General features: G+C 33.9%; 1 protein-coding gene and 1 pseudogene across 1 annotated transcript in view; one reads left to right on the forward strand and one right to left on the reverse strand.

Annotated features, from left to right (window-relative positions):
- Cep128 (centrosomal protein 128kDa) overlaps nt 1-13,320 on the reverse strand; it is a 407,188-nt gene that overhangs the window by 231,830 nt on the left and 162,038 nt on the right. The window contains exons 17-18 of the mRNA XM_005390234.2: nt 8,614-8,790; nt 3,043-3,102 (exon numbers count right to left, since the gene is read on the reverse strand). Coding sequence (XP_005390291.1) covers nt 3,043-3,102; nt 8,614-8,790 — 237 coding nt within the window. The remainder of the gene's footprint in view (nt 1-3,042; nt 3,103-8,613; nt 8,791-13,320) is intronic.
- LOC102007698 overlaps nt 8,932-13,320 on the forward strand; it is a 9,953-nt pseudogene continuing 5,564 nt past the window's right edge.

Raw genomic sequence — 13,320 nt, forward strand, 5'->3', positions numbered from 1 at the left:
TGTCATCACACTGCTTCTCTCCCAAGCCAGCCTAGATTTTTTTTCCCCTCTACATCGCTCTCTTTCCCCTTTTCCTGGTTAGCTTCAGCTTTCACCTGAGATATCAGGCTTCCTGGTAGCTGCTGCATGCTTCTATCACAGCTCTTACACTAACTGAAACATTGGAATTACCTGGGTGCGCATGTACTTTCTGAGCAGGATCATGTCTCATTTATTTTTATGCCATAGCATGTAACAGAACACCTAGGACATGGGAGTTACTCCAGAAATTCTGGAAAACTGAATAAAAGTTTGCCTCTACATGCCTTTCCAGAGTTTATGACAAAAACATCCCTAACTCCTGTCCAGGCATTCCATGACAATCATCTCAACCTTCTTCCTTCCTGTAGAGTCTCCTCCTGCCTTTTCATTGGTTATTTCATTTGTAAATCTATTCCAACTCTCAATTGGATTTCAGGTTTTGTTCTGCTACCACTGTCAACAGCAAGTGATAAAATCCCCACCCAATCCTCTAGTTCTGTTAGAATTAAAACTAACAGAAGAAATTCATTTACTAGATTTATGAAAACAATTACCAAATGCCCTCAGAGGTCCTTCCAATCCTGCAGTATGTCAGCATGGGCGAGCTGAATAGCAATTCTACTTTCCATACAGCATTTGTCCTCTGATTTCAGATCTTATCTTCAATACTTATAGAGCTGTCCAGTCATAGTTCATGGGAAGTACAGTACTGTAGGCCATCAATAACCTAAGCCGTCTTTCTAGTAAACAGATTCAATTCCTCCTTAGTCACTTGGTCAGCACAGCATTTGTATTACAACCCTTTTACACTACAAAAGGCACAGTTGTCTCATGGAGCATTAAAACTGCTCTGATCAGAAGTTCAATCCCATTAAATGATAAGGAAAACTGCTCACTGGTTCCCAAATTAAAGAGCTATGATTAAGAGTCATCTCTGACTCTTGTAATTTAACTGAACCACAGCAGTGAAAGCTTTCTGTTCTGAAATGATAAAGAATTTAACTTGAAAGAAAATTCCAAGAACATTGCTCTTGTTGTCAGAACTGCGGCGTTAAGAAAAAGAAAAAAGCTATATTAATGCACAACAGATACACCTGGCCAAGAAATTCTGAGACAGGGAAGTATGCATATTCTAAGTTTCTTATGCAGGTGGCTAAAACATAAATTTCATTTATTCCTACCAAATGGTTAGGAACATACAGGATCACTGTATTTAAAGCAGAAGAGGAAAATTTTCAAAGTAAGTTAAATTCTACTGCTCAATCACAATCATTTTATTTTCCTCTTAAGAATGCTTCTCTCTCTCTCTCTCTCCCTCTCTCCTCTGTCTCTCTGTCTTTCTGTTTCTCTGTCTCTATGTGTCTCTCTCTCTTCCTCTCTCTCAAAGAGCCTTGTCTATTGTAAAGCTGGCCTCAGAGGTGACTCTTTGCACTGGCTCCCATCTGTACCTTAATCTATAATCTTGGTGCACAACCTGTCCTTACTCAGATAACCTCATCTTCTTGCCACTGTTCTACCCATTATTAGCCAATCAGAGAATTTCCACCCATTTTTTTTCTTTTTAGTGGTAGCAAAGTTTTATTAAAGGTAGAAAAAGAAATAAGTTCTGCAGAGTGAGTTTGGCCCAAGTAAAAGTAGGAAAAGAAATACACCCTACAGCCTGAGGGTGGGCCATCTATGCAAGAGAGAACACAATGGCCTTCTACCCCTTTTTTGTAAGGCCAAATTTATGTATCGCTTTTGTTTCACAGTTGCTAGTTCTCCACAACATGTTTGTGTATTATACTGGTATTGCCATCTTCTCAACACAGATACCGGAGTTGGTTCCTCCTTCTATCAGTGTGCACAAAAATGCAACACACTACAGAGATCTTTTTTTTAAATGTGTTTACATTTCAGTTTTCTCCATTAGGCTTTACACTGAGAGCAAAGTGCATGGCTTGTAAATCCTCATATCCATAGGCCGTGTCACAAAGTAGAACACAATCAACTAATCTTGGCTAAATAAAGACTATAGATGACAATATGTATAGTGGTGAGACATTAATTGTGAATGACACACGGCATGTCATCTGATTTTCCAGTACTTGGCCCTAGACAAGCTACTTTCCTTCTGAGACCTGGGATATTTTACTTTTTAAGTATGAATAATAGACAAAACAAAAAGATTCTTTCTTATTATAAATTGGTTGGGTTTACAGTACAAGTGTTTCCTACAGAATTTAAATGTGATAAAAGGTTTTTCAATAATAGCATCTTAAACTGAAGAAAAATAGTTTGAAAAGGAATGAACTACATAAGACTTAATACTTAAATAAATCCCTACAACTAAACTGATCATAATATTCTACACACTTTAATTAATGAATTGTCAAGTTGATCTGAAATATTAAAATAGCTGATTATTCTAGAATATAATAGAATCATTTTAATAAAATTAGAAAACTATTCAATTTTATTTCTCTTGCTTACTTTCCATTTAATTTATATAGAGCCAAAGAACTACAAAGCAAGGAAATTATCTTTAGATAATTTTACCCATCTCATTTTGTACACATCAAAAGAGCTAAAAGGATGTGTTGTGCACTTTGGCCATAGATGTGGAGCTGACATCCTGGCAGGCTTGTTTGCTCTTACCCAGAAGAACCAAAAAATATTAAGTATATACATGTAAGGTGAAGATTAGTTCTAGCTGCCTTGACCTTTATATACTGCCAGAGAAATTCCCCAGCCCAAGAAGACAGAAGAATATGCCTCTGTAGCATCTGATTCTTAATATTCCAATAGTTTAATCTTCCTTTATTCTTTCATTCAAGACTTATATACGTAAGCTAATTTTTAAATGCTAAATTTTAAAAAATGGATATTTTTTAAATATGCTATAGTGCTATTTTTTTCACTTGCAATGCAATATTATAGCTTCATATACTCAGTAATAAGACAAAACATATGAATAAACCAATAGGATGGCTTAGAGATCACAAATATTATGATACCTTTAGGATTAGAAGGGATATTTACCTTACTTTCTGCTAACCAGCGATGTGGGTCATAATGTATATCAGGACCAGAGGATAAAACCTACAAAAAAAAGAAAAAAGATTATTATAAACAGATTTTTCTATGGTATGAACTTACATGAATGGAAATTTTGGGTGACGTATCCAAAAATTTAGTCCCTGAACCTAAGGATTTAAAAGAATAAAATTTGTTCCAAGTATTAAACCAATTCCAAACCATTTGTTAAGTGTCTATTTATATGTTGATTTATTTACCTTTTATTGGGTATAGCCTTGATTAAAGCCAATTTACTTCATTTTTCTTTGTTTCTTTTCCTAAGTCTTGTTCTTTTCTTTGTTTCTTTTCCTAAGTCTTGTTCTACATAATGCATTTAACTGAGGTTTAAATGTGATTACATGGCAACAATTTTTTTCTTATTTAATCTTCTTTAATTTAATACTATGAGGGCCATTTTGTCTTATCAATGACTGTTAAAACAGGTAAAAATTCATTAATATGACTCACACAAATATTGGCTCATATTTCAAGATAATAACAAAATTATGCAATAAGTTGTTATCTGTATTCATTGTCTTTACACCAATTCCTTGCCATTTAGCTTTGCCTTTTTAGGGACAAAAAATTATTCTCAAAGGTTGGCGATAACTTTATAATTCTATATAAAGTTTTTATCTCACTCTTGCTTTCTTTTAACCCTACACTACATATACTATTGTTTTTCTAGATGTTTTCTGTTTAAAAATATTCAATCCATCTGCAAAGAGATGTCTATTCCTCATCTCAAATACATCTATACCCTCTTATGTATGTACACATTAGAACCCTATCAGGACTACCTTCAGATAATTCACTTAGAAATATCATAAACGTATCTATCACATGCCATATACAACAATGTACACATTCAGTGCCATACACACCCAAACTTTCTTTTATCTACTTTTCTATCTAAATCTCATAGTAATCTCTTTGTTCTAAGTGAAATTCTTTCTAATCACCTTAGCATTCAGTGTTTTCTTCCTCTCTCAACTCTATCACATTGTTGAATATATGTTAACATTCATTTGTCATTGATTACAATAACTTTTATTTTTCATTCACCTACGGCATATATCTCAATTAAAGCTTTCACATTGGGGTAGGCAGAAAGTTACATTGGGGTAGGCAGAGATTTACATTAGGGTAGGCAGAGAGTTCATGAACAAAAACCAAAATGCATGGGAAATACATCAAAGAATCAACAGCTGGGATTTCATTTTATTGAAAAGTTTTTGCACATCTAAAGAAATCACCAATATAGTAAAAAGAAAACCCACAAATTGGGAAAAAATTTTAGCCAGCTGCTCTTCAGACAGAGGACTTCTATCTAGGACATATAAAGAATTAAAAATAATCAAGCCCCCCAAATTCAAAGACCCAATCCAAAAATGGGCATCTGAGATGAATACATACTTCTCTAATGAAGAGATACTAATGGCGAATAAATACATGAAAAAATGTTCAACGTCAGTAGTCATTTGAGAAATGCAAATTAAAACAACACTGAGATTCCATCTCACCCCAGAAAGAATGGCTGTCATCAAGAAATCAACCAATGACAAATGCTGGAGAAGCTGTGGGAGAAAGGAACCCTACTCCACTGCTGGTGGGAGTGTAGTTTGGTGAAACCACTGCAGAAATCAGTGTGGAGATTCCTCACAAAACTAGGATTGGAAGTCCCAATTACAGACATCATACCACAGCAATATATGTGCACCCATGTTTATAGCAGCACAATTTGTTATAGCTAAACCTTGGAAACAACCCAGATGCCATCCACTGAGGAATGGATTAAAAAGTTGTGGTATTTTTACACAACGGAGTATTACTCAGCTATTAAAAAAGATAAACTCGAGGCTTTTCTAGGTAAATGGATGCAACTAGAGACCATACTCACAAGTGAAACAAATCAGACCCACATGTGTAAACATCATTGTCTCCTTGATATAGGAACCTGAAAGACTAGGTAAAACTCAAAACGTACAATAGATGATAGGAAAGTGAAAGAAACTGCTCAAAGGAAGGAACGACTGGGATGAGGGTAAGAAGAGAAAAGAAAGAAGGCAAAACATATATATGAATAGCTGCGATGACTGTATCGCTGCCATCTGATGGTGTATTGAAATGAACAGTTAATGCTCACAATTTCTTATGTTCTGATCCACTTTGCATGCTTGTGTCTGGTGGTCTGAGCAACTGATTTGAAGGTAACAATATGCAATGGAATTACAATGGTGAACTCCTACCATCTTGTCTAGTGAAACTCTGTATTATCTCTAAGGTTTTATTGAAGAATTATTTTCTTATTCTCTTTAATGATTTGAGCAATCTTTCATTCTTACATCTGGTAATCTGAGCATTGTAGTTAAGGATAGCGATATGCAATGTAACAACCACTGTTGATTTATATTAATTTGTCTTGAGACCCTGTATCACTTTGAATGTTTTTGCTTTGATTTGTTTATGTTTGTGATACTGGTATGCTGCTACTGTTCCACTTATTTTGTTTGTTAGTTTCTCACGTACTACTCTCTTTAAAATAAAATTTAAAAAATAAAAAAATAAAATAAATAAAGCTTTCTTTACCTCATACTCATGACTGAAGTAAAAAAAAGTTTGATATAAACAAGCAGCATTTTTACTTTATGATTTGCTTCACAGATTTATGTATGATTTTCATGTTTAAGGAAACACCTTTGACCACTTCCAGTGGTGTGGCTTAATTTTGCTACACTGCAGCCTATTATCTACAAAGTACACATCAACCTCATAAGGCCAAGTATAGATCAAATAAAAGAAGCATCAGCACAGTTTCTGGCACACAGAACACACTATCACAGCATATCAAGATATCATCATCAATAAACAAACTTGAAGTATAACAAATATTTGTCTTCAGAAAAAGATAAAGAGTAGCCAAATGTACGTATGAACATATTACCAAAAAATTACCAAATAATGACAGCTAACATCAGTCTGCTAGCTACCAAGAGTAAGATATTTCACATTACAATGTACCACTTCTATATGTCACTTTACTTTATCCTCATAATGAGCCAACTTGTAATGCAAGACATGGGTCCTGTGAGAGGATGGAGATCGCACAACTTGTCCGAGGTCAGATGTTAGAAATCTGGAGATAGGCACTTTAAACCTACATCTGTCTTGATCCAAAACCCATCCTTTTTATAATCTATACAACATGAATATTCAGTTCAGCTTAGGGGAAAAGACAAATACAAATGAAGTTATGATGCAGAGCTAATCCATCCAGTTGAGCTCTTGTATTTGCTGAGACTGCCATATAAGAGTGAAATACTTTAAATTTGGACAGTTTCTGAAGTTTTTTATAATGACAGTGATGTAACTGAATGTCTGTCTCTAAGTTTTCCCTTCTAAAGTGTAATAAGTTTTCCCTTCTAAGTGTAATAAGTTTTCCCTTCTAAAGTGTAATAAGGAGCATATATGTGTTAGCCAGTGAAACAAAACTTTTAACTAGAGATAATATCAATATTCTCCAGAATGTTTAATATGTTACTGAATACATTCCACATCACAGTCCCATATAAAACTCTCCAATAGAACTACACCGTAAAGAATCAAACTATTTAACAAATCCATTGATGGCTTTCTTGCAGTAACAATAAATGCTAAATTCTTAGGTATTCAATTTTTTTCAAGTGTGTAAGAACAAAAAAGAGCTAGTAGAAAGAGACCTACAATGAAAATATACATTCTTCTACACTTTCTACCCATGATTTGAATTGAGCTAGTCTTTCTCTCAATAAAGAAGTACAAAAACTACCACCATCATTCCATGCCTGAAAACTTATGAATGAATAGGGTGATTTTTGGATTACGTTAAGACAATTTGTGCCTTATAAAGATATATTTAATCAGTCTCCTGTCTATTCAGCATGTTTTTGCTTGCAACTGTCCATAGGAAAGTTTAAATATCTTATAACATGATTCAAATGTTTCTATTTTTACATTCCTATATGATTAAAAATTATCTGGACACAAATATTTAAATATAGGTTAAGCACTGCATTAATGTGCACTTCGTTTAGTTGAAATTAAGATTTCTACAATCAGGGGCTGGGGATTTAGCTCAGCGGCACAGTGCCTGCCTGGTAATTGCAAGGTCATGAGTTCGATTCCCGGTACCGGAAAAAAACAAACAAAAAAAGATTTCTACGACCATAGATACTTTAAATATATGTAAATAAGACAAGTCTGAAATGTGAAAAGCAGCAGTAGATATGGAAAAGAATAAGCTAGCATCACAAGTGGCCTATATTATCCCCAAAAGAGTCAGTTTTTGTCCTAAAAACCGTAACTGCTCATATGAGGCTCATGGAAATGACATCTGAACATGATTTAAAAGGTGTTATAAATACAAATTATAAAAATTCTATGAATTCTACCAAATTCTACTAACTGAAGTATTTCTATTAAAGGTGAATTCTAAGAAACTTTCAATTCTATGAGTAGAATTAGAGCTTCATTTTCTTTTAAATAACACTTAAAAGAGAGAAGGGGGAGGTATATAGGGAAGAAGGGAGAAGAAAAAACAGAAACTTAGGAAGATTATTCTAGAGGCATACAAAGGAATGAAAAACTAAAAAGAAACACCTGAAAAGCAAAAAGCATCTAATTATAATACCATAATTTAAGTGCTATCACATCATAAAATGAAATAACTATAATGGTAAAGGATGTTGAGTTATAATGCATATGGGTACACCAAATACAAGCAGTGCAATGCTCTCTGAACACAACTTAGCAGTACCAGAATCTACAACTGATAGAGGTGCTTGCTTCCCTTCAAGGAACTCAAAACATCCACGATCACTTCTGCTTTTATTTATCTTTTCACTATGACAATAAACTGAGCAGCAATATTCCATTTTAAATACAGAAGAATATTAAAAATAAGATGCTTAAATAGGGAAGGCAGACAACATAGTAGTTACCTGTTTAGGTTCCAGAATTAGACCTAAAGTTCCAAGTCCTCATTTAGCATTTAACCCAGTGTATGGGTAGGACACGGTATTAACCTCTTCAGGTCTAGTTTTTTCTTCCCTAAAGTAGATCTAATTAAGTACTTCAGGGATATAGTAGTTTTAGAGGTTAAGTGAGACAACGTATGCACCATACTTACCATTGATGTAGTAAGTTATATATTGACAACAATAAGAACAGCCTATCATAATAAAATGTTCAAACCCTTAGGAGTCTCTGGGGCTCCAAGAATATTTTCCTTAATCAGAACTACTGCCTCTCTCGTTAAAAATTTTCTTTTACAGAAAGAGACACAGACAATTCAATGAAATAACATCACACTTTCTCTTACTATGAGTGTACCATAGATCCTGTGCTTCATTCTTTAAAAAGGCAAAAAATTATTCTATTTCACAAAGCTTTCTCAATAAAACTGTGGCTATGTAATCATCTATTACAATTTCATTTTATAATTATATATTAGGAAAGTAACTGAAAATGTAAGGCACAATGAGAACACATAATTACTTTCAACTTCTCTATTGAATCCCTGGAGAAAGTTTTACAAGCTGCATCAATTTCCTTCCCTATCACTCCAAGAATGGATTCTTGTTCAGTCTCCAGACAGAGAAGTTGATCCTTAAGCTGCAGTCTCGCTTCTTCCATCCTCCTTAAGTGCTCTTCTTCATTGCTTATATGTTTTTCCTAAGACATTGATCAGAAAAGAAAATAATAATTACTAACTGGAACCAAGAAATACATACAATATCTATAAAAACACAGAAATACATTACAAAGCAGATCTGACATTGTCAAATGTAAAATAAAACACTCTACCTATTTTTAATGGAGGTAAAGTTACAGAGTTCAGAAAAAGAATCATTTGGAAACAGGTGAGCAGATACTTAATGAACAATATTACTGTAATCAAAAGACAAAAGGTCAAAAAATTATTCAACCATTTTAACAACATACTGCCTTTAACAGAGAAAAAAACTTAAAGCTGAACAAATTGACTTTGAGTTTGTCCTAAACATTAGTAAAATACAAGAAAATGTAATGTGCTAAGAAAGATGCTGCTAGATTCTTCATTTGAAAAAAAAAAAAACCACATGTGTTACCACCTTTATTTCATAAAAAAAATTTTAAATCTAACTTTTCAAATGCAGTCATATTACATAAATGCTTTTAAGATATGAAAATCTTTTTTAAGGAGTCTTCTATAAGATTATAGAGACTTGGAGGCTTATTATAGACTAAAACAATTCTCAATCACTGTGATTACACAATTTCATTAAAAATTGACCATTCTTAATTTGAAGCAACAAAATTTAAAATGCCCACAAATCCAAAATTTTTTGCACACCAATATGATACTGAACAGTTGCAGAATTTGCAGCATTTTAGATTTTGGAAAAGTGATTTCATAACTGGCATTGTCCATGCAAATATTCCAAAATCCAAAAAGAATTGAAATCTAAAATACTTTTGGTCCCAAAAATTTCAGATAAGGGACAGTCAACCAATTCTAGAGAAATTCAAACCAGTACTACACAGGACTTATAATAACAGAACCACTAGAATTGTATAAATAAGCAGTAAAGCAAACTGATTACCGTGTACTAATGTCTCCAGTCATACTATCCTAATCATCTTTAACTACTCTGTTAAATGCAACAAGACCAGGAAAATTATGTGGGCAAACTCAGACTGAATGCAAAAGATGTAACAAGGAGATTCACTCATTAAAACTAATCATGAGAGGCAGAATAATGTTTACCAAATAAAACACAAATGATATTTTTCAACTGAACTCATATTAAAAATGAATAAAACTTCCTCTTCCCAAAAAGCAGACACTTTCACAATTTATCTTCAACACTTATCTCTAGCCTCATCTTCCTTCATCCTAAACTATCCGGTACTTTCACTATCTACTTTCTCAAATATCTGTACATATGTATCTTCTGACCACAGCTGACTTATATAATTCTACTTGAAATTATATTACTTCAAATGGTGCTGGCAGCCAAGAGACAGCATTTATCTTGATGAGTTCACCTTATTCTGTCATACAGGTCTGGATCTCAGCTTTGCAAATTTAGGAAGTGGAATTTCTTTTACTTTTGATGCTCTGAGCAGAGTCATCTTGTAGTAATAGAATAATATTAAGCTCACAAGAGACTCATGTTCAAACCTGAATGCCATTAAATTAACCACATTAGTTTACAGTAAGAACCATATAACTACCACATGGATTAGAATGCGAGGGTCAGCATAACTAGTACATCATTTCCCTGTAGACTAAACTAGATGAGAAGGAAAATTATCACCAGAATGTTGTTTAATGAACAGGAAATCAGAGCAAAAAGATTTCATTTTGGAAAGTAATGTTTAAATGGCATCAAGCTAATGGCAGCCCGGCAGGTCCATCCATACATTAGGGATTTATAAACCACAACAGCAGGAGGGTTCTATTCCTCTGTGCAGTGCTGGGATAGAGAATGCTGAGGACTATCTCCTTTATCCTTTGTCAATATTTGGTGTCTGTCCAAATTCTCGTCCCGCTTAATACACCACTTCTTTAGATCTATTGCTATTTTTACCAAGACACCCTCACATAGGAGCCTTTCTAAAAAATTAACACCTTGGTTCTGAATAACATTTGGTAATTTTATAGCTTATGTATTAGAAAGCAATCTTATTGCCAACTCCCTAGGTAAGGATACCTCTCTCCCTACTAGTTCTATATTCATGGTTCAAAACCCACTCTCCTTTCTTTTCAACACTGCCAAAGAAAGTTGTAACCAAGACCTTATTTATATCATAGCATTAAAAAATTATCAAGCTGTAATAAAATTGTGCTTTCTCACTCAACAAACTACTAGCTTCAGAAGTGCATGTGCACATTTATAATTGTCTTTAAATTACCCCACTTTTTATTGTGTATGTTTTAAACACTTTCTGAAGACTCAAATTCAACACTGTAAAGGCAACTTCACTAATTGTCCCACAGATCTGTAGCCTCAGAGATTACTAGATTTCACTTCTACACATCTATAAGGTCCCCTCATGACTGTAATAGTCTCATTAATGCAATGTTAATAAAGAAAAAGCTGTATCAGAGATTACTAATGTATTAGAAGATTGTCTGAATTCTCAATCCAAGCAATTCACAATGATGTTCTAGTGGACCTTTTTATTTTTTATTCCCTCACAGTACATCTCATTTATCTATCACCAGTTTTTCTGGGATCTCCATTACTTGACTTTTTAAGAAGAAAAACATTGTTGCCATCTTTTAATATTCCTAAAAACTGTTGATATCATCAGCTTTTAAAGTTTTATCTTTTTAGCAAAGGCAGAAAATGTGATTACCACATCATTATCCTTTGTGAGTCAGCCCACTACATCCAACACCCCTTTGAAGTAAAACTCACAGAACCATGGGTGCACAGGAACCTTAGAGATCAGGACCTGCTCCTTCAGGAGCTCCTCCTTTGACATGTTAGGTAAATGGTCATCCACCTCTTTGGAAACATGTCAAGTTTTAAGGAACAGACTACCTGACAAAGCCACAAAACCCACTCAATAGAGCAAGTACTATACTTTAAAGTGCACACATGGATCTCCATTCCCACTAAATCTCTAACCTTAAAAAACTCCTGTTCTTTCCCACTTTTTTTTTTTCAAGTTGACTAGGTTTCTGACATTACACCATATTGGTCTTGATCCTCTACTTCTGCTCCAAGGCCTTCAATAAAGACTTAGGGAAATTTCTGCTCCATAGGTAAGCATTGCTAGGTTTTAAACGTGTGACCCCACAAGAGTTCATGTGTTGGAGGCCGGATCTCCAGTGAGTGTGGCAACGTAAAAGGCAGTGATAGCTTTACAAGGCAGATCCTACTTGGAGTTATTAGAGTGTTGCTCTTGGGAATTAATTTTGTTCTCTTGGAACTCTGGTTAGTTCCTATAAGAGCACTGAAATCTCACTTCACATTGGTCATATCATAGCTACCTTTTTCACAGCTATTGCTTTAAAACAGATTTTACATGACTGTCAATTTCTTAAACTGAAATTATAGCTATGTGTTAAATGATTAGATTGGTATAAAAATAAGTAAAGTAATAAGAACTCTAAATTCAAAATTCATATGAGACTGAAAAAATATCTCCCTGGGTTTAATCTTTGTATAGTCTTTTTTCTCTTTGAGATCATTTAGTTAATGAATTTCCCTGTTTTATTTCAGGTTTTTATTACTCAGTAATAAGGAGACAGGGAAAGTCATTAACTAAATGAATTCTTAATTCATGATAAAAGTGTAAGAGCATACACATTTCCTCACACACATGGATATTATACTAACAATAGATAACCTGAACTCTTAGGAATACTAGGTGCCGCTTCTCTATGCTTCCATAGTACTATATAGGTGTCTATGTTATACCACATGCTACTATGTGTGTCTTCTGTCTTCTCACCAGCTGAGTTCCTCTAAGGCCACAATCTTATTCTTCTTCATTTAAATATACCAGTACTTACTACTGTGTTTCACACAGCATCCAAACAATTAAGTTTCTGAAACACAACTATCATTTATGTTCTATTCATTCACAAGCACCTTTTTCAAATGTAGTCTCTTACATATGAAGGGTACTAGATCTCAAGTACATAAAACAATGAAAAAAGTCAGAATTTCTGAACTCAACTTGTCATGTTTCTGCAAGTTTCTTTGGTTTATTTTGCCACAAATTCATTACTAAACCTACTGAAGGTAATCATCTTGTCAGTAGCAGGCTATCACAAGTATCACAGGTATCTTCCCAGAAGAGTTAAATACATCATACCACATCAATATATGTGCACTCATGTTTATAGCAGCACAATTTCTAATAGCTACATCTTGGAAACAAGCCAAATGCCCATCAACCAAGGAATGGATAAAAAAGATGTGATCACTTCAAACAATGGAGTACTGGGTCAACCATCAAGGACAAACTTGAGATTTTTATAGGTAAATAAGGATACAACTTGAGACCATATTCATAAGTGAAATAAATCAGACATGTGTACATATCATATCGTCCCCCCAGTGTGAGAAGCTGAAACACTAAATAAGACGCAAAATGTATAAAAAATATTGTGAAATGAGGAGAAATTGTTCAAAAGGAAAGAGAAACTAGGATGGTAGAAAGGAAAAAAGGAAGTGAAAAAGAAAAAAATATATATACATA

Source organism: Chinchilla lanigera, unplaced genomic scaffold (genome assembly GCF_000276665.1).
Source record: "Chinchilla lanigera isolate Chin_1 unplaced genomic scaffold, ChiLan1.0 scaffold00037, whole genome shotgun sequence".
Classification (NCBI taxonomy): domain Eukaryota; kingdom Metazoa; phylum Chordata; class Mammalia; order Rodentia; family Chinchillidae; genus Chinchilla; species Chinchilla lanigera.